Source organism: Microtus oregoni, unplaced genomic scaffold (assembly GCF_018167655.1).
Source record: "Microtus oregoni isolate MIOR12 unplaced genomic scaffold, Mior012 000002F_ref0000024, whole genome shotgun sequence".
Lineage (NCBI taxonomy): Eukaryota > Metazoa > Chordata > Mammalia > Rodentia > Cricetidae > Microtus > Microtus oregoni.
This window is the reverse complement of record NW_024543061.1, coordinates 25,720,071-25,743,314: the sequence shown is the minus strand read 5'-3', so window position 1 is coordinate 25,743,314 and position 23,244 is coordinate 25,720,071. Positions and strand designations below refer to the sequence as shown.

General features: G+C 38.3%; 1 protein-coding gene across 3 annotated transcripts in view; it reads right to left on the bottom strand.

Annotated features, from left to right (window-relative positions):
• The window catches only part of Exoc6b (exocyst complex component 6B), a 477,853-nt gene that overhangs the window by 206,039 nt on the left and 248,570 nt on the right, over nucleotides 1-23,244 (bottom strand). For 2 of the 3 annotated variants that reach the window (XM_041645429.1, XM_041645435.1), the window contains exons 16-18: nucleotides 22,539-22,650; nucleotides 9,722-9,856; nucleotides 2,051-2,230 (exon numbers count right to left, since the gene is read on the bottom strand). In XM_041645429.1, the coding sequence (XP_041501363.1) occupies nucleotides 2,051-2,230; nucleotides 9,722-9,856; nucleotides 22,539-22,650 (427 nt within the window). The remainder of the gene's footprint in view (nucleotides 1-2,050; nucleotides 2,231-9,721; nucleotides 9,857-22,538; nucleotides 22,651-23,244) is intronic. The other variant, XM_041645442.1, reaches the window with a different exon arrangement.

The following is a 23,244-nucleotide window of genomic DNA, read 5'->3' as shown; positions in this document are numbered from 1 at the left end:
AATAAACATTGGATATTATACAATGTCCTTGTAACTTTGTAAGTTATAACTATATACCAAGATACTTTCTCTCATTTACATATTAACTGGGAAAGTCAAATATTAAAAGACTTTTAGTATCTAGAATCATTCTTGTATTTCTATAATAAATCCTAGATAATAGTTTTTAAATTACTGTCTCACAACATCTAGAATAGACATTCAATTTTAATTTATTTTTACCCATAATTGTAAGCTTATTTTGTATTTTTTAAAGATTTGCTTATTTTTATTACATGTATGGCCTATATGTATATAACTGCACTGTGCATGTGCCTGGTACCCAGGGGCAAGAAGCTAGCACAGATGGTTGTAAACCACCATGTATGTACTGGCAACCAAACCCAGGTCTCTGCAAGAGCAGCAAGTACTCTTGATAACTAAGCTGTTTTCTCCAGCTCCAGTGAATTTTTAAAATATTTTGTGCTAGATTTGTCCTTTTTTGTTATTAGGGTGAAGTGAGATAAAATAGTACGATTTTCTGTAAGCCAATTTTCCTAAGCACAACTAGAAGTAAAAAAAAAAAAACAGACAATTCTTTTCTTTAAAGACATCACAATTCATACTCCACAGTATTGGGGCACGCTTTTAATTCCAGTAATTGGGATACTAGGCAGTAGTGGGGCACTCCCTTAATCCCAGATATAGGGGGGCAGAGGCAAGCAGATTTCCATGAGTTCAAGGCCAGCCTGGTCTACAGAGCTTATTCCAGGACATCCAGGGCTAGTGCTATGAGCATGGAGTACTAAAAAGAATAAAACTACAGAAAAGGCAGACCATTTTTAATCTGAGGATCATCACCTGTCCTTAGCAACACTGGCCAAACTCCAGCACAGGCAATAAACAAAAAACCAGAATTAGGTCCCAGGGTCCCAGGGAGAGAATAGTTATTACAGATTTAAAACAATTTTTCTTACTTTCAAAGGACTAGAGTGCTAAATTAGAGATCTGAGAACCAAATTTTCCATTACGACATTTGTTGAATTCTAAACCTTAATGACTCAGGAAAATAAAGGTTTATGCCAAAACCTCTGAAAGGTAGAGTGAGATTATCCAAAGTGTCACAGTAACTCAGACATAGGGACTCAGCTCAAGACAAATATATAAGAATATCAGGTAGACTGTTTTTAAATATATTCCTGTTGCAGTAACAAAACATGGCAGACCAGGCAGTTTATAAACAACTAAAATATTGACATCTCATAAACAACAAAACTTTATTTCTCCCATACTGGAACCTGGGAAGTTTAAGGTTCAGATGATAACAGATTTCATGTCTGGTAAGGGTAAGCCTGCTATTACAGGGGTAAATAGGTCCAATATATAAATTTGAGGTGTACACAAACACTCAAAGAGTATAGGAAAAGCAAGTGAGTGGTACACAGACACCAACACCTTACAAATTGGTTTTTTGGTTTTCGTTTGTTTGTTTTTTAAAAAAATATTTTTAACTGTGCATCAAACGACTTCTAACTCTCTTTCTAAATATCTACCTGAAGAAGGCAATGTCTAAGAGCAAACAAAAAATACTAGGAAGAATCATGAACCTATCACTAAAAAATCAAACCCATCAATAGGTACATAAATAATAAGTTAATAAACACAACTTTAAATGATTGTGACTAATATAACCAGAAAACAACTACAAACCAGATAAAAAGATAAGAGGTACAACAAAGAGTTTCAAATCATAAAAACAAAAATCAAAGGATGTCCTCAAATTAAAAGAAACAGACTTTAGATGTTAACTAGCAAGTTTCTTTGATATTCTTTACAAGGTATTTGCCATGTCCTATACTAATGACTTTGTACTTAGTTGGAAGACCTGACATCATAGACAAAACACAAAAGTCTTTAAAAACAAAGTATATGGGAGGCCTGAAAACTACTTTACAAATTTATGTATCTACTAGGAGTTCGTAGACATTAAAGAGGCCCCTGGCAGCTTAAATGAGAAGTAAAGATCTTTCTCAAAGCTAGTTTAAAGGAACTAGAAGGGATGGTCACTTACAGGAAGGTGTGTGAACACAGCAAATGTGCTCCGGAGGAAGGCAATGAGGTCAACTAGGTAATCACTAGCTTTGCTTTCTAACTCTCCAGCCATCCAGTCGTAGTCAGCCAGCTGCAGAAACTGGTCAATCTTCTGATTTAAATTTGTATATATCTCTTCTTCAGCCGCATGTCTAGCATCCTGGGAAATAATATTTAAATGTAAACACATTCAGATGCCCAGGATAAAAAAGGCAAACATGTATACCCACCTAGTAACAGAGCTTGGAGAGTCGAATCATATCAGCTTCCAGGAACAACCCAAAGGAACCTTTTCTAATCAGATTTTACATGTACCCACTGTCTCCCTCCCTCTTTCTGAGGGAAGGGTTAAGTGATCTATATGAAAAGCTATCTTTTTCTTCACTAAATAAGGAAAATGTATTTACAAACATCCCCTGGAATCTATTTCCTTTTATTTTCTCATTTATGTCAAAAGGTAAATTTACTCTCAGAAACAGGTTCCATTTTGACTCTTTGTGTGACTCCAAAAAATGTTCCTTTATTTCCAAATTTCCTACATCCCCTGGTTCCTTCAGCTGCTTGTAAATATGCCTATGCTATACATGTATGCTATAAATATACCTATACATTACTTTCACTGGTTAGTGTCAGAACTCTGAGCTTTCTTTATCATAAGGCTCTTTCAAGGACTGATACACATATTCCATAAGATCCTGTTCTATACAGCAGAGTCCTAAAAAGGATGCTGAAAGAGCATCAAAGAGCTCCTAGATCACATAACTTTGTGTTACCCTGTATTCATGTCATACAATAGCTTATTAAATTCTCTAGTAAGTATTTTGAACATATTTTTCTAGGAAAGGTATTATCAGGATAGATGAATATGCAATATAAGCAGAACAATAAGAATTATAATATGAAAAATGCATGAACAACTTGTTACCACATCTGATATTCATCTTCCAGTCTGAGCTTGCTTGATTTCTATTAAAGCTCTACCTAACACTTACCTCCCATGACCTTCACTGTATGGCTTATCCATGGATTGTATTCACTCTAGTCTCAAATCTTCTCAATTTCTCTGAGTGATTTAATTATTATCTATGGTTTCCAGGTCTATCTTCAACACAGATCTACTCCAAATGCATTCTACTTCATGGTTCATGTATCCGATTGCTTCATGGTCACCTTGGACCTCCAGAAATAATGCAGCATAAGACTGAGTTCCGGACTAGGGATTTTCCATACCCTTGTTCTTTTTAGACCAAGGCAAAAATCTAGAAGGAATAACTGGAATCTTTCTTTCACAGTAAGAAACAGAGTTCTGCAACCTCTAATTGCTAAATCTGTCTTTAACTTATTCTTCTCTATATCTTCTCTTTCTTAAATTTTGCATGATTTTGACATTATACAGCTAAAGACAGTATTTATTTACATGACAAATGCTTTAAAATTTATTAACTGACAAAATCATAGATATTTGTCATGTTCAACAAGGTGTTTTGAATGTATAGATATTGTAAATGACATAATGTATACAGTAACATAATGAGATAATTAGCATATACAAATCAAGTTCAGAATGGCATGCATTACCTCAAATATTTGTTATTTTGTGGAGAAATTTAAAAGAGTCTATCAGAAATTTTCAAGATACAATACACTTACTAACTTTAATTATCTGCTGAAGAATGAGCTCTTGAACTGCTTCAAAAATGTTGGGTTCTTTGACCAAAATGGCCTAACCACTATCAAAGTCTTCTGTGACCATGCTTTGCTCTACTTATGAGAGTTCAATTTTTTAGATTCAATATGGAAGTAAGATCATCAATATTTGTCTTACTATGGTTATTTCACTTAACATAATGTCTCCTAGGATTATCCAAGATGCTAAAAATGACCAAAAATTCTTTATTTCATAAGCCAATATACAGGATTCACTTGTGTTTCTATACCACATTTCCCTTTCCATGTATCCACTGATTGATGGTAGGCCCGACTCCCTATCTTGATTATCATGACCAGCACTGCAAGAACATGTAACAGGATTACTATATAATAAAAAATTGTTACTTTTAATTTTTTAAGATGTTCCACACTGCTTTTCTAAGTAGTTAAACTTTACCTCTGTACTGGGAAAAAAAATTGCCAAATCCAGGGTCATCTACATTTCTTCTTAAGTTATCTGCAAAGGGTTGTAGTATTGTACATTTTATTTAGAGTTTATGTTTTCAGTTAGTGTTAGATAGATGTAAGGTGTGCATCTGGAATTCTTGTAGGTTTTGCTGTTTTCACAGATGCCCAGCATCTTTGGTTGAAAAGTAAAATTCCACTCCATTATCTATTACACTGCCTTTACTCTTTCTAGAAGATGAGTTGAATACCAATGCATAGGCCTAGTTTATTCATCTATTGGACCATTTTCTTGCCATCTCGTTTCTGTATCTTCATTTATAGTAAGACATGAACTCAAGTACTCAATCCTCTAACTGTACTTTTTAAAATTGTTGGCCATTCTGTGTGTTTTACCTTTCCAATTTTACTTTAAAGAGCCACAAAATAATTTGCTGAAATGGTGAAAGAGGATGCAGTAAACAGGCATGTGGTTAGGAAAAACCAAGACTGATAACATTGTCCTCCCACTCATAAACGTCAAAAATAGTTAGATCTTTGGTTTCTTTCATCAGAGTTTTTAAATTTTCATCATATAGGAATTGCATTTGCCAGATTAAGTAATTTGTTTTACTTCTTTCTGGTTACTAATATGGAATTTGTAGCTGTTCTTTTGTCAAACTTCAAATTCTAGTTGGTTACTATTAATAGGAAGGAAAGACTGACTTTTATGCTAACCTGTAACCCAAACCTTAATATAACCAGTTCTTTTCATTAGTACATTACTTCATTTAGGATTTTCTACAGTCACTCCTGTTACTTACAAACCCTGAGTTTTATTTCTTTCTTCCTTCTCCACACAGCTTTCCTTGTCATGTGTTGTTAGATGCTGCAGAGGAGTGGTAAAAGAGGGCAGCTCTGTTTCCTTGTTCATGTTCTTTGCAGGAAAACATCTGACCTCTCACCATTAAATATGACACTATCTGTGCAGGATTTATGGGTATTTTTTTAAGGTAGAAGAAGTGTCCCAACCCCAGTCTTGATTCCTGTTTGTTGAGAATTTAGCATAATAAATTCTTCACCTACTGATATACAATGTAACATGAACGGGGGTCTGCTTGTTGTTGGGTTTTTGTCCCACCCTTTACCTCACAACTGTTTAGCTCCAAAGAAAATCACACATAGGTCTCCATAAATTATAAGCCGATTGGCCCATTAGCTCTAGCCTCTCACTGGCTAACTCTCACATCTTGATTAACCCATTTTTTTGATCCATGTTAGCCATGTGGCTCTGTACCTTTTTTCAGTGGGGCAGATCACATCCTGCTGCTTAGGTGGTCTGGGCAGGAGTAGGAGGAATCAACTTCCTCCTTCCCAGAATTCTCCTGTTCTCATTACATCATTTCTACTTCCTTTCTGGTTTTCCCGCCTATATTTCCTGTCTGGCCAATCAGCGTTTATTTATAACATGATTGACAGAATACAGACAATTCTCCCGCAATACAGCTTTTCTTTTTTTAGTTGGCTTGACATGATGACTTCCATTGACTAATGGCTGAATGCTGATGCACATTTGTAGAGGTAAAATGAGTAGCACTTGTCTACAATGTACTTCTACTTTATAAGGAATTTTGTTCATGTTTGTGACCCCCATGAAACTTTCCTATCTTATGTGTGAGTTTGATATTAGGGTAAGCAGACCTCATAAAATGATACTGGTAGGATTCTAAGCTACAATTTTCTAGAAATACATAATAGAAAATGGGTATGGTATCATCCTTAATTTTTTACAGAATTCACCAGTGAACTTAGGACTATCAGGAAAATGTAGACCCTTTAGTAGTTGGGGATTACCGCGAAGAAATGAGGTCACTAGGTGCATAAAGAAGGTATGAGGACTCTGACTCTCTCCTGCATCATTTTTACTTTCTTTCTGGCCACCTTGTGGAGCAGGCAGTTTCTTCCCCACAAATTCTTATCCTATGTATATGTATTGAGCCATACATATACACATATCTAAACATTTATATGTGCAACAACAATGACTAAAGAAGAGAAGGCCATTAATGGGGGGGGGTGCACATGAAGAGATAAAAAGGAGGAACGAGAAGGGAAAATAATATAATAATTACATTTAAAGATTGAAAATAATGCTTCCTTTCTCAGTGAATTATTACTATCATTCAACGCTTCACTCAATTCAAAAACCTTAGAATTACCTAAGAATTTTTACTAAAAAATTTACTAAAAAAAGTTACTAAAAACTTGCCATTTCTGTCTTCAAAACATTCTCCACTTCTAGCTCTACCACTCTACCTGAGCACTACTGTTTATCTGGACTATTTCAATGACATACAACTTGAACCAACATCTTCCACACTTAATTTACAATGACATGACAACCATTATTACATTAAAAGAGAAATCAGATCACCATACCACAGTCCCAATGTAGAAACTTCACATCTAACTTCAGAACAAAAACTACAGTATTTATTATGTCCTGAAGGGCTAGAAAGCAAATAGCCTGTTACCACAGGGACTCTTCACACTTCCACCAGTGATTGCTGGTAAATAGACCACTTACCATCCGTGAATAGGCTAGAATCCACTGCCTTACTATTCCCTTTAATGAAAATGCACATCTATAGAAATCTAAATGATTCTGGATTTGAACATGATGTCGGGTCATCACCACCATCCCAACCCCTAGTTCATGCCATTAGCTAAATCTACTTATCAGCTATCAGTTCATTAGAATATAAGTTCCATAAAATAAAGCAACATTTACATTGTTCAGGCCAATAAGACTACCAGAAGCACACCAGATGCTTTATTAAACCTGTTGGATAGACAACAGACTGAAGGTATCAAATGTATTTATTCTAGTACTCTCTACAGCTCTTTCCAAAAGATAACAGTGTCTGTGTTCCCTGTGCCTCAAAGAAGCTCTAAGTCAACAGACTTTTTCTCTCCTACAAAATTCTCTCCTATCAGATTGTCACACAATAAGTATATAAACAGGACTTATGATAAAGGTAATTAGTAAATAGCTTTGGTCTCTGTTTTAAAACAGACAGAAGAACCTTCTGAGTAGGAAAAGTCAAGTATGCCAGCTGGATTATGTCACTCATGGCAGAAGAAAAAAGAGGGAGCTCTGTCAGAAAACACCTTGCAGACCTTCTGAGTGTGTCTGCCTCTTTTCCAGCATAAAGATTTCCATCTGCAAGGGAAAGGTTTCAGGAAACAGTAGCTTAAGCAAACACACAACATGGAGCTTTCCTAGCTGCCATGTTTACATTGAATTCTGGGTTGGCTCATCTGAAATAGCCCTGGTAAAAGTAAGCTTTCGGCATGCTTTGAGCGATCGATGTTTCTCATAAAAGCGCTTTAAGTATGACCTTTAATGTCCCCTGCACTACTCCTCTGCTCAGTGTTTAACTGGCTGCTCAGCCTCCACAACTTCCTACCTGCTCTTCATTCCCCCTCAGCATTCTAAACACTAGACATGCTGAGAGTGGGAACTCACATACGTACTCCCAACATTAAGAAGGTGGACTAAACAATGAGTTCTAGGATAACCTAGGCTAGCATGTAAAACTCTATCTCAAAAACAAATGAAAACTTCCTTTCTAAAACCCAAAATAACACAGTGTCAAGCATCCTTTAACCGGATTTCAAAACATAATTTGAAAAGTCATTGAAATTTTACAAATGAGACAGGTTGAGAAGAGCATGAGTAGATCCAGCATATTCTCCACCTGGAAGACAGTCTACTGAGTCTCATATGTAATTCAGTAACACCTTATTCTCTGCCTAACATTAAATGATAGTTACTCCTACATTTTCTTTGAAGAAAAGTTTTAGCTTTTATAGTGGAGCACACAGAAACAGTTTACAATAAAGTCTCTACCCATACTTTAAGAATAGCTACTATGTAAGAATCATTTTGGCTCCCACTAAAATGCCTGGGTAAAACCTCTGAAGCTCTCAGAGCACTTATCACATTTTCGTGCCATTCTGAGGGCCTCCTTATTATATAAGTCTTCTCTAAAGAGGCATCAATGTCAATATGTGACAGTGCTCTGTGTCTGTAGTTTTCTCATCTCTGAATTTAATCACTAGCAGATTCAAACTATTCAAGATAAAAAACAGAGCTTGGACTGAACTTGTGCATAGTTATTATAATGCCATAATTTCCTAAACAATATATGTGACAACATTATCATTTACATTGTCAAAAATGTTGCAAGTAATATAGAAATGATCTAAATTCTGGGAGGATGTTTTAGAGATTCACAGTGAGGACCAACTGCCCATGGATATCATGGCTGCTGTAATCAGACATTACTAAACAATATGAAAGGGATGGTATGAATTTAGGATTATTGGTAATGAATTTATCTTATGTAATCTTGCTGGTAATATGAAGAATGCCAGGGTCATCTTGTAAACACTTCACTCAGTCTGGCAGCTATCACAGAGATGGAAGAACTGGGTCATGTTCAACACTGCACATATTTCTAACAATGATGAACAGTTAAATTCTTAACCCTTTCAGAGATTGTAATCACTAAATGGATTAACTCTGATTTCTTCTTTGGCAGCAATTTTTGAGAAATGGTACCCACAAACAGAAAAAGGATAAAAGGATAGAAAAAGAGAAACAACAGGGGACATGGATTATGGTTAAATCTCTTTACTTATTTATCTAATTGTCACCATTTGGGGATTTTTTTAATGTTAGACAACATGTTTTAAAACTACAACAATCATGAAACCAAAAAAAAAAAAAAAAAAACTCAAACCATGCTGAGTATAATGGTGCCAACCTTTAACCTCAGCTACTCAGGAGGAAAGACAAGCAGATCTCTGTGAGTTCAAAGCCAGCCTAGCCTACACAGAAATCAGCCCAGCCAGAGCTATATAACAGGCCTGGTCTCCACTCAGGTTCATCTTTATATCAAACTCAGTATTTCTAATGTTTAATACTGTAACATTTTTCTGACTAAAACCTATGAAAAGTTTCACATGGTAATGTACAACATTTTATCAAGACTCATAGATTTCTTCTAAGAGAAGGTGTTTATGCTCCAGAAACTCACCTACCATTAATCTTTCTTTTGTTTTACAAAGGTGTCATTTTCTCTGATCTAAGGTCAGTGAAAACTAATGCCGTGGACTTGGAAAATAATTAGAAAATGGCTAACTATTTGGAGTAAGGACTTGTCACTTAAAAATTAAGATTTAAAAAGTTAGACATGGAAAGGAGAGAGTTACCAAATACAGAATTTACAGTTGATATTATGTCAGCTATAACCACACTATCTAGACGATGTAGTTGAAATTTTGTGGTCATTTTGGAAAGACACACACACACCACCCTGGCATCTAAATTTGTTTTCCAGAAAAAATAGAGAGCAAACCAAAAGCTCCCTTATTCTAAAACACGTGGTAAATCATCTTGAGGAAATGAAGCCACATATGAAATGGTCCAGACTATGTCCATGGAGTGTGTTCATGACAATTCCCTCTATGCTAACAAATGTGCTCTCACCTTGAAAGTTGTGGTACCATAGAGTTTGGTGGTGTGAACCGTCTCTGGAAGAACATTAGTGATATTGGTGATGAATTCCTCCAAGTATTTACAGGACTTCTCCAAGTGTGTTGTGTTGATGATAATCTGAACAAGCTAGAAAACAAAAGCACATGCAATGCTAACTCACCTGAGACATCAGCAGGGTACTTCACAGATCACCTTACAGGAAGAGTACTCCAAGAAAACATGTCAACCTCCTGGAGCATCTTCAATTTCCCCACTTAAAACACTTGCCACTATGTAGCAAATATGTTCTTTTATTTATTTTTTAAGGTTAAACTAAGATAAAAGCTGCTAGTCCTAGGCCCTACAAAAAATATAATTGGCAAATGAATCAAATAAACAGCCAGTAAAGCAATAAGCATAACTGAAAAGACAACACAAGTTTCAAAATTAGGCCTGAGGAAAGCACACATGTGAGACTACACTGTGAGAAGCCAACAAACCACCTTAGTTCATAAGAGGAGGGACATGAACACAGAAGGCAGAGAAGACAAAATCTCTGAACTTGACAGTTTTCCCAATCTTCTCAATCTGTTTCCTCAGATAAAATGTATGAATAACTTCTAAGCCAGACAGTCACTCTGAACATTACAGTAATTGCTATTGGGAGTGTCTCCCTCTTCTCATACAACAGATCTATGAGGAAGCTCATTCTGAACTAGAGATAGGGCATAGTGGTTGAGTACATGTTTGAAATCATGAGGCCCTGGTTCTGTTCCCAGCATTCACACACACACATTCGCAATCACAAGTACTACTAAATGAAAGTCATCCTCATTCCTCTAGAGATGAAAAAGGAAGAGAAATAAGTAAGAATTTCACACTTTTTTTGTGTACCATCTTTTCAAAACCTGGAGATACAGGTTAAATGAGCATAATAATAATTCCAATGTTACTACAATACAAATAAAAAGAAAGCAACTTTCTCAATTATGTAAGTTAACTGATCAACTCCAGAAAATCAGTTGCCCTCCGATAAACTAAGGATAAGGATGCAGAGAGGGAAATCTGAGAAGCATCACCTTTCATGATAGCCACAAATAGCATAAAATATCTTGGGGGTAACTCTGGCCAAGGAAGTGAAAGATCTATTTGACAAGAACTTTAAGTCTTTGAAGAAAGAAATTGAAGAGGATACCAGAAAATGGAAGGATCTCCCTTGCTCTTGGATTAGGGGGATCAACATAGTAAAAATGGCAATTCTCCCAAAAGCAATCTATAGATTCAATGCAATCCCCATCAAAAGCCCATCAAAATTCTTCACAGACCTTGAGTGGAACTAATATTGAACCAGGTCATCTGACTTTTATCAGAAGTGTAGGATGGTAGCCCTGGAGTGTGGCTTGTTTGTGAGTATTGATTTGCTCTCTGACAAAGGAGGGCAAGGCAAAGGAAGGAAAGAGAAAGGGAGGAAGACAGGAGTTTCCTACTACTTCTTAACTTTGAAACTATTTATATTCCTCATAGTCTATAGGAGAGAAGCTTTCGTTCTCTATTTTATTTTACATTTTTTATAAGAATATGTGTGGTAGCAAGGCTGGGACAGATGGGGAATGTCAGTATAGAGGACTAGGTGACTTTGGGCCTTTTAGTCTAATGAAGCCTACTATTTTGTATATGCTCTAAAGAGCTCAAGTAGACCCAAGTATGGCAAAAATGGCTCTGGCAGACCTTGCCCTTCCTCCATTCCCTCTGCCTGGCTAAACTGTTAGGTTACATTGATAAAGTTAGCACCCTAGGTCTATTCCCTTATTTGGCCACTTCCTCCTCTTGAGGTTGACCACCAACATACAACTATCAAAGTATTTAAGTCCAGAAATCAGAAGCCCCATTTGGCTGACCTATTTAAGATGCCCAATCAAAACAAACCAACTCATCCTAATGTGCGCACAGTTTCCCTTTTTCACTTTAAAAATTGTCACTTGCCTCTTCTTCCTCTTCCAACCTCCCTTCTCCCACCACCCCCATGTTCCCAATTTTGTCAAACAATCTTGTATGTTTCCAATTTCCAGGTGGATCTATATATGTTTTTCTTTGGGTTCACTTTATTACTTAGCTTCTCTAGGATCATGAACTATAGGTTCAATGTCCTTTGCTTATAGCTAGTATCCACATATGAATGAGTTCATATCGTATTCATCTTTTTGGGTCTGTGTTACCTCACTCAGGATAGTGTTTTCTAATTTCATCCATTTGCATGCAAAATTCAAGATGTCATTTTTTACCACTGAGTAGTACTCTAATGTGTAAATGTACCACATTTTCTTTATCCATTCTTTGGTTGAGGGGCATCTAGGCTGTTTCCAGGTTCTGGTTATTACAAATAATGCTGCTATAAACACAGTTGAACAATTGCCTTTGTAGTATGATTGAGTATTTTTTGAGTATATGCCCACAAATGGTATTGCTGAATCCTGAGGTAGGTTGATTCTCAATTTTCTGAGAAACCAGAAAGCTGATTTCCAAAGTGGTTGTACAACTTTGCATTCCCACCAGCAATGGATGAGTGTTCTTACTCCACATCCTCTCCAGCATAAGCTATCATTGCTGTTTTTGATCTTAGCCATTCGGACAGGTGTAAGATGGTATCTCAGAGTTGTTTTGATTTGCATTTCCCTGATGGCTAAGGTTGCTGAAAGAGGGTAGAAGGGGAGGGGTGAGGAGAACTTGAGGGAATGGGATAGTCGAGATGGAGGAAGGACAGAGATGAGAGCAAGGAAAGAGATACCTTGATTGAGTGAGCAATTATAGGGTTAGAAGAAACCTGGCTCTAAAGAAATTCCCAGAATCTACAAGGATGACTCCAGCTAGGACGCTAAGCAATAGAGGAGAGGGGGGTCCAATCTTGACTTGCCCTGCAGTCAGATTGACGAATATCTTAAATATCACCACAGAACCTTCATTCAGGAACTGATGGAAACAGAGGCAGCGACCCACATCAGAGCACTGGACTGAGTTCCCGAGGTCCAGTTGTAGAGTGGGGAGGAATGAGAATAGGAGCAAAGAGGTGAAGACCATGATGGGTACACCCACTGAAACAGTCTACCTAAGCTAGTGGGAGCTCACCAACTCCAGTTGGACTGGGAAAGACCAAGCATGGGCCTAAATCAGTCCCTCTGAGTGTGGTTGACAGTTGCATGGCTGTGGTAGACTGAGGAGCCACTGGCAGTGGTACCAGGATTTATCCCTACTTCATGTACTGGCTTTTTGGGAATCTATTCTCTTTGGGTGGATGCCTTGCTAGGCCTGGATATAGTGGGTAGGGCCTTGGAACTTCCACAGGGTATTGTGCCTTGCCTTTTCTGAGGATTGTATGGGGGTGGGGTGGGAGAGTATGAGAAGGGAGTGGGGGGAGTGAAGTGGGAACTTAGATTGGTATGTATAGAAAAAAGATAGTTTTAATTTTTTAAAAAATAAATATATATAAAAAAATAAAAAAGAAAGAAAATTGTCATTTGCCTATGTGCCAGTCTGTCTCCTCTCTATTCAGAGGAAATCCTTTGTCCCTCTGGGGCAAACAGCCTTCCCTGCATCTTGTTCCTTTCTCTTTTCCCTTGTCCTTTGTCTCCTATCTTGGACTCTTATTCCCTGCCCTTTGTCCCTCTGGGGTGAACAAGTCTCCTTGTGCTGAGAACTTGGTCCTTGGTGTGTCCTGTGGTGGTTCTTTCATGCTCACTTAAAAATTAAAAAGAGTATAGCATGAATAATAAAAACCCAGAGACAGATATTGGTGTTCAATTAGAAAACCAGAAAAGCAAAGCAGTCAAACCACTAGAGAAGTGATGGAGGAAGGTCATTGGCTAATAAAGGAACTGCCCTGGCCCATTTTATTGGTTAGAGGATAGGTGGGAGGAGTAGACAGAACAGAACGCTGGGAGGAAGAGGAAGTGAGGTCAGAGACTCCACAGCTCTCTCGGGAGCAGACGCCTCAGAGAGAGACGCCATGCCCCGCTCCCGGGATGAAGCTCCGACCCAGGATGGACATAGGCTAGAATCTTCCCGGTAAGCGCACCTTGGGGTGCTACACACAGATGATTAGAAATGGGCTAAATTAATATGTGAGAATTAGCCTAGAAGAGAATGGGCCAAGCAGTGTTTAAATGAATACAGTTTGTATGTTGTTATTTCGGGGCATAAGCTAGCCGAGCAGGCAGCCAGGGTGCTGGGGACGCAGCCCTGCCGCCCTTATTACTACAGTATGGCGCCCACGTGGACAACTGCTTCCACATAAAGCCTGAGACAGCTTGGGAAGTAATTCTAGAACAAAATGAAAGCATTGTGCCTGGTTTCTTGGTAGCAGCAATTTCTCGGTTCTACTCTGCTTGCTAGAGGCAAGCAAGCACCTCATCTAAGAGAGGCTTCCTGACTCAGCTTTAGCTTGCAAAGCCTGCAGCTCATTAAGAGGTCCTGCCACGAAACACTTAAACGGTGTTGACGAAAAGCTGAACACATGCTTTTCGGTTTTCAGCCATAACAGGAAAAAAGCTGCGCTGTTTAAAAATGCCGGCTTTCTGGGCCATCCTGCCAGGGCAAACTCTGACTCTTTTACGCAGGCGGCTTGTGCGGTTTGCAAGCACAGACTGCTGAAGCTCGCTTGCTGGCTAAAGCCAGTACCTCAGCCATGAGGCTGGAAAGCTAAGGAATGGACTGGATCTAGCTGGCAAAGCCACGCCTTTAATCCTACTGATATCGCTTGGTAAATTAAAGATTCATGTGGTCAGAAAAAGAGAGATATACAGTAAAGAGAGATTCAAAGACAGAGAAAATTTCTGAATGGTTTAAAGTGTGTTAAAAATATATGCAGACTAAAAGTTGAAGTTCTTAAAGTAAAAAACATAAAAAAAGGAAGAGAGTTGTTGTGTGTGGTAGCACACGCCTTTAATCCCAGTGCCTAGAAGGCAGAGACAAACAGATCTCTGTGAGTTCAAGGTGTGGTAGCATACACCTTTAATCCCGAATGCCTGGGAGGCAGAGACAGGCGAATCTCTGAGAGTTCAAAGACAGCCTGGTCTACAGAGTTACTTCAGGTCAAAGATACAGAGAACCTGTCTCAAAAAGCAAAGAGTTAAAAGTAAAAATAAACAAAATAGAGGTTAAAACAAAGCTGCACAAAGATGGAAAATACACAGAGAATTTTGAAACTGTATGCTATTATGCTCTCTTTGAATTATTTGAATGCTGAGAAAGGAGCAACAGCTGCTAAAAGATATTTATTTATAAATGCTGCTGAACTAATCCAACATAGATATTTTGAAAATGCCTTGACTTTGAAATTTGGATCTAAGGACATGATGCTTTGGAAAGGAGTTTCTTATTTTGTTTTCACAGAGGATGAGACGCTGTTCATTTCTTCTATTCCGATTTGGTATGATGGACCACGTCCTCCTGAATGGTTCCTGTGCACGCCTTCAAAAAATTGCTTCGCTCAACTGCCAACTGAGATGAAACTAGCACACAGGTTATACCATGAAAGACCTAGTTAACGACGCCCCCATTCAGCAGGAAGCAGTTTGGAGAGAAATAACTGCGCCCATATTCCCAAAAAATGTTTATAAATGTTCTTTTTCATTTAAAGGGGGATATGATATAGGTATGAATAATTTGCATTAGTATAGATTTTGCTTTATTGATAGAGATTTATGGTCAATTTTGTTATATGTATATGTATTTCTGATCTTTATTAAGGTATTGTGATTGTGTAGTTCATTATTAAAATGTAATGTATAAATAGGAAATATAGGTTGTTGATAGATAATCGTAATAGTCAAGTTTGTAGTCATGTTAGTTAATATTTTCTAGATATATAGAGATATATTGTAGATAGACATTCTTCATGTCTTTCAAAGATTACAGAATAGGACATTTAATGTTTTAATAACTGATGACTTTTCATGACAATGAGACACTCTGCACCTTATGGAGTTTGATAGCCATTTGGGCAAGAAACTGCTCTTGCCTGGACTATTGCATAAACTGGAAACAGAGAACCCGCAGAGAGAGGACTACTGAACTTGCCTAAGGTGAGATGATCTTTCGGGGTTCCTGATTCATGAAAGAGTCTGCGAGACATTCTGCAGGACACAACAGATAGTGACTGAACTGACTTTGAATTTTCCTGCTTTATGGAAATGTCTGCTGGATACCATGGGTCTGAAGGCTGAAGATGGATGCCCCAACAGTACAAAAGAACTTTGGGTGACTGTCCAGGCAGCGAGATGTCTTTGTCATTTCTAGAGTTTGAAGTTTCTTAGTTCTTGTTTACTTAGGTAATATTATATCTTTCTGGAGTCTTTGATGGAGTTAAGAATAATTAGTTATAGTTATAGTTTTCCCTAGTTATGATAAAGATTATTGTAACTTTTACTTGATAACTGTTTTGTTATATGTAATTTTGCTGTGTTAAAGCTTTTTTTTTTTGTTTAAACCGAAAAAGGGGAAATGATAGAGGAAGGTCATTGGCTAATAAAGGAACTGCCCTGGCCCATTTTATTGGTTAGAGGATAGGTGGGAGGAGTAGACAGAACAGAACGCTGGGAGGAAGAGGAAGTGAGGTCAGAGACTCCACAGCTCTCTCGGGAGCAGACGCCTCAGAGAGAGACGCCATGCCCCGCTCCCGGGATGAAGCTCCGACCCAGGATGGACATAGGCTAGAATCTTCCTGGTAAGCGCACCTTGGGGTGCTACACACAGATGATTAGAAATGGGCTAAATTAATATGTGAGAATTAGCCTAGAAGAGAATGGGCCAAGCAGTGTTTAAATGAATACAGTTTGTATGTTGTTATTTCGGGGCATAAGCTAGCCGAGCAGGCAGCCAGGGTGCTGGGGACGCAGCCCTGCCGCCCTTATTACTACAGAGAAGTCTTACCTCTACCAAGGCTGGGTGACTGCAAACTAAGCAGCCTAAACCTTTCTCTCCTCTCATTTCATATTACCTCCAGGGATGTGATTAAAGGTATGAGCCACCATCACCTGGATCTGTTTCTGCGTTGATCTTGTGTAGCCCATGGAGGCCTTGAACTCACAGAGATTCATCTGCCTCTGTCTCCCAGATCCTGGGATTTAAGATGTGTGTCACCATTGTCTGACCTCTAGTGGCTTTAGCTTTGCTTCTGGTCTTCAGGCAAGATTTATTTATCAAAATACATAATATACCATGCATAAGAGGGATCACTGAATGATGTTGTGGAATATAAAACAAACTATGAGTGGATCTATAATCAGAAAGTGCACGCTCACCTCCTTTGTAACAGCCATTCCTGGGCCAAAGTACATAGTACGTTATTCTCAGGACACATATGCTAGCTTCTATCAATAACTCTTTAGTAATGAAAAGAACAAAGCCTTCTACTTACTACTACTGCCTGAAAAACTCGGGCAAGCAGCTACTTCTGAGGCACTAGCAAAGGACAAGAGGTACCAAGATGCAGCTATGAGATTCTCTCATATGAAAAGATGACTGTCACCAAGACTAACTTTTTCTATTACTCCTCAGAAGTCACCAGACAGTGAAAATCTGTCTGGAAACTCTTGCCAATCATCAAAGCATAATTCAGAGATGGCATTTTGGATATAAAGCTACTGTCCTGTCTCTTATAAATTATCCCCAAATCCAACATTACTCTGGAAGAAAAGCACACCCCTTAAAATGAGCAATTCATTACAGTCTGTTGAATCTATTTCGCTTTCAAAGGACAAAAATCACACTTAGATCATCTAAATCAAATTACTCTTTTTAAAAGTTTAAATTGTTTGAGTTTCACACAATTATATAATAAATCTTAGGCATTTCACCCTTCAATCCTCATTATCTCCTCTGTAACTAGATCCCTCATACTTCCATGTCTTCTGTCTGTGTGTGACCTGCTGAGTTTAATTAGTTTCTTGCCCAGTTAAGGTAATTTACTGGAGCAAGGACAACTTATTGGTAGCTACATCACTGAAGAAGATGGTACCCCCTCCCCCCAAAATTACTAGGTTTCAAACAGTCCCCCAGAAAGGAGGAAAGGGATTAAAGGTATAGATAGTGGCAAGGTTGCCTTGATGTAAGCATCAGAAATGGAAAGGAATTAAATTGGAGAATTAGAGATTTCCATTTTAAAATCAGTATTACCTATAAGGAACACATTCTGTCTATCAAAAGAAATTCTAATAATAAGAGGAAACGTCATGCTACAGAAATTTAAAAAAAACAGTGGCAGTCAAAGAGAAAATTGTTCTGTTTTGCAGGATTTTGGCAGTTTAAAAAAAAAAAGAAAAAGGAGGCGGCTATGCTGGGTACAGTAGCAATTTATCATGACTTTAAAAAGATCTGTCAACACAAGAGATCACCATGAATTGCATCAGCGGGCTGTCAGTCACCCCTTATGTTTCACTGCCAACCACAGAATAGACTATTAAAACATTCCAGGATTATAACACATGCATGTCATTTTCAGAGGGAACTGTCTGTTAGTAAGGTCTGATGATCTTCAATCCTGAATGACAGCTTCCGAAATGCTTGCAAAGGAGAGGCTTTGGAGGCTAACTTTGCACTGAAGGATGAAATGAAGTGTCCTGAGGTCAGACTATCATCAAAGTTTGAGCACCTTCCAAGGTACCATTAAACCCAACTCATATTTCAAACTATCCTTGACATTGTTTCAAGAACACGCAATTACCAACAGACTGCATATTAATTATCTCTCATATAAAGTCCTATGAAAACAGCCAAGCAAAGAAAAAATTACAGTGTAAACAGCAACTAATAAATAAAGGACAGAAGTCACTTTATTAAGAATCCATCAGGAGGCTGAAGCACTAAAATTGAGTTTGAGCTCAGCCTGGGCTACACAGCCAGGCCCTGTCTCAAAAAAACAAACAAACAAACAAAAAAACAAACAAACAAAACTTCACACAAGGAAAATAAACAAAATCCCATTAGAAACAAAAAGTTTTTCCATCTGTCCTTGTTGGTATGAAAGTAAATGTGAGAGAGCCTCAGCACAGGATGCCCTGTGGGGACCACAGTCAGAGAGCTGCAGCACAGAATGCCCTGTGGGGACCACAGTCAGAGAGCTGCAGCACAGGATGTCCTGTGGGGACCACAGTCAGAGAGCTGTAGCACAGAACGCCCAGTGGGGACCACAGTCAGAGAGCTGCAGCACAGGATGCCCTGTGGGGACCACAGTCAGAGAGCTGCAGCACAGAATGCCCTGTGGGGACCACAGTCAGAGAGCTGCAGCACAGGATGCCCTGTGGGGACCACAGGCAGAGAGCTGTAGCACAGAACGCCCTGTGGGGACCACAGTCAGAGAGCTGCAGCACAGGATGCCCTGTGGGGACCACAGTCAGAGAGCTGCAGCACAGAACGCCCTGTGGGGACCACAGTCAGAGAGCTGCAGCACAGGACGCCCTGTGGGGACCACAGTCAGAGAGCTGCAGCACAGAACGCCCTGTGGGGACCACAGTCAGAGAGCTGCAGCACAGGGTGCCCTGTGGGGAATCACTGTACCAGCTCTTCCTCTAAATCTCTAAGGGACTCAAGGCACTATAGCAGGTATTCTATTCTGGACAACTGCAGAAAAAAAAATGTGGCCATCACTTAAATAGTGATGTAAATATGTACCTAGCAGGTTTTAGTTCTCAACTATAAATTATTTATGTATCTATTTCTCTTAGATCTGCTTTTATCTTGTTTTCAGAAGCAGAAAATTTGCCATCCCAAAACTTCCAGAAATTGAGCCAAAGCAATAAGGTGAGAAGTCGCATACTTTTAATGATTCCCAGCTGCAAGGAGCAAAAACTAAACAGCAATGAAACACTGGTCTCATTCACAAGAATGAATTAACCTAGGACTGTAAGAGACTTTCTCTCACTCTCATCCCAGAAGGACTCAAAAAGCTTTAGCCACCATTCAATTTATGCATCTTCAGGACCTAAACAATGGAATTACCAAAATAAATGGACTCCTAATTCCAACTTCCAAGGTTTCATTCAAGTTTTTGACTTAAAAGTATCTTAATGTAACTAACATGTGCCCTGCCACTGCTTTTGGGAGCAGGGGTGGGAGGTATATGGTGTGTGAGAGACATAACAGGTCACAGCTCTGATCATTTGTCTAAATCACAACAAAATAAAAGCAGCAGCTGTTGCTTCAGGTCTGCTGGGGGCTAATATCACAACTCTAAGTCTAGATGTTAGCTATGACCTACAAGCACACCTCTGGGTCTACTTCCTTACATTATCGTCATTTCTGCCAATTACTGTATTTTAAGTTAATTTACTGTGAAAATGTGCCCATTGTGAAAGGAAGATAATCTAAAGGATACACTAATACCTTGCTTTCAGCTATCAGACTACTGCGATAATGGGACTTAAAACACTAGAACTTCCCCCCAGTAACTACGGTCTTGGGAAGGAAAAGGCTGGTGCCAGCCAGAGGGGGACCTTGTCTCCTACAAAGAAACTTCATGTAATCTGACCACTTCAGACTTCTTGCAGGAGAGACTGGAACTCAGACAATAGTGGGTCCATGTGGAGCAGGACAGTATCTTGACCAGGACTACTTAGGTATGCATAACCCTCATGGCAGGGTCCTGAAGATGAACCTGGAGGGCACTGGATCTATTTGCTCCTCTTTCCAATGTGAACACTGAATCAATTTCCTTTCTCTGCTTTTCACTATTACTTGTCCCTGTGACTGATTCAATGAGTATGTGTAGCTGAGCCTCACTTGCTAAGCCTGCCAGAACCAGACTTTTATTCTAGTGGTTCCAGTTTCAGAAAAAGCAAAGAACAAACCTTATTTCACTGTTTCTTTGAGAAGAAAATCCTTTTCAAATGTTATCTGAACTAATTACTAATACGGAGCTTAAAATTAGTCATGTTCATTGTTTTTTAGCTCAAAATAGATATTAACATCAATATAGATACAAAAATACATTGAATACATTCCAAAAAATAAGTAGTAAAGAGTCAGGTACAGTCTGTACTCAGTTCCTGAGAATACATCTTGATATAGACACATTTGATATAGAAATCTTGTTCTAAACTTTTGGTTTCTCCTAATTTTAAAAAAATACATTCTATACTAGGCCTGATACTGTATGCATGCCCAGAAAATATAGTAATAACAATCAGTGTGTACTGGTATTCTCTAGTCCAAATACCACTCTAAATACTTAGCATGTTCACTTAATGTTCAAATAATCCAGTGAAAAGTGATGCTATTGTACCCATTTAAACATAAAGCTCAGTCATTTCCCAAGAACACACTACTGAACAAAGGGGCAGCACTGGGAGCCTGTAAATCTGTGTAAAGGCAGACATGCACAGTCATCAACTGCTTTTGCTACAGACCTGAAAGAAGCAGTTTATGAAAAGATGCACCTCAAGTAGGTGTCATTCAGGTTTAGACAGCTAATTCTAGCTCCTAGAAGGTAGTATGAAACAAGTGGAAGAAAAGGACCCATGAAAGCAGCAAGGCCAGGAGGAACGAGAACAGAGACAGAACATAGAGAGAAGCAGTATTGTGTAGCCCCAAAGCAAAATAAGGCAGATTGACAGGTATAGCTTATATGGAATTTTAAACTCTGAATGACCTGACATGCTGGGGAGGGTGATAAAGTAGTTATTTTCAACACTTTTCTTTTACTTGAGTATTCTGTAACACCAAACTATTTCTAACCAGAATGATAAAATCTTTACCTCTGTTGGCACGAAATAATTAAATTAGTTGATTCTGGGAGAAGAATAATCATGAAGATAGAGCTGACAAAGTATAAACTTTCTTTCCCAGTTGAGATTCAGAAAGGAAAAATACAATCCAATGACAGTGAAAGAGTTTCTGACCCTTCCTTCCACTCTTCCTTGTTTCTAGGCTCTCTGGGTAAGAAAAAAAATCTACATCACTTTCAGATACAGAAAGTTAATCCATAACAATTCTATTCCAAGCAATAGAAAACAAGTGCAGGAGAATAAGGAGAAGATCCTAAATTACGGCTACATGAACTTCTAACTTTTAAAAACTGTTGTAACATAGCTCTATCACAGCCAGTGTTAAATAGCATGGTGTTCTTTATCTCAACATAGAGAAAGAAAGTCTCCATGACAGTGCTCATCTGGTTTGCAGTTGTCTTTGGCTTTGGTTAGTATAACATACATACATACAGACAGACAGACATACTTACATACATGCATTATCGTTAACCATTTTCTGAATTTCATCATCATTCTTGACACTATGCAGTTAGAAATGTTCATTATTTATAGAGGAATTGATACTGAATCTGTACCAGATCCATAAGAAAGAGATGGCCTGCAGCCTTTCCCTCATGAAGAAAAAATTTCCCCCTAACCTAAGGTCTCATGTTGGGCACAGTACCTTCAGTGAATGGCAATGTAAGTGTAACCATAAAATCCTAAATTTCCAAAGGAAAGGAAATCTCATAACTTTCTAGTTTTAGGACTAGATATCAGCAAGTCAAACCTTCAGTTTATACTTTATCACAAGTAAGTGAAAGGACCTTTTCCCCTTTACGAGGAGAGGTGGTAAACCATTACTTTCTCTCTCAGGGTTCAATCACAAATCACCAGGCTTTTGTTCAACAGGTAACATGCTGACAGAGTAATTACCAATCATATCCAGAAGACATCGAAAACAATAAAAGTCAAGTAAGTCTAACATAAACCAAGAGACCCAAGTGCTAATATCCCTAGCATCAATAATAGATATAGGCAAAGTGCATGCAAAGGGCATCTGGCATAGTCACTTTTATTCAGAGCTACTTTACCTCAGTAAGGCCAATGTTCTTTCTCTTAATGACATTCTGCAGAGAGTTGCTCAGAGTCCTGGTCAGTAACAGGTTTGTGGACTTACGGATCATGTCATCAACTTCAGTGGAGCTGAAATGTAAAGGATAAACCCAGTTGCATCCTAGGTGACTAGATTTGGGAAATGGGCGAGTGCAGCAGTTCTTGCAGTAGAAACAGTTGTAGCTAGATTAGTAGAAACAGAAGCATCAGCAGTGGTAAAGGGAGGAGTAAACTGCTAATGTGTACTGTGTGCCAGAAAGTATTCCAAGTACATTAACAAATATCTACAAAACTCTGCCTAGATTGCTTTCTTCACATTTGAATAATTTTCGAAGTGAAGGCTAACTTGCACAGATTCAAAAAAGGAGTCATTCTGAAGCCATGAAACTTCACTTTGGATTTTATACTTCCAGCATCAGTTGTAACATTATGCATATAAGACACACACACACGCACACACACACACGACAGAGTTAAAACTAAAAAAAAAAATAGTTAGCTTACATCTTCTTAACTGTGTTCATCATCTTCATCACTTAAAACTACGCTTTTTTAGTCTCCTTTTATAAGTTATAATACACACATGTGTATTTGTTTACAAACATGAATGTAACATTACAGGCTAGAATCTGTATATGAAGGAAAACAAACACAGATTTATTTTTCTGAGATTGAATGACCTCA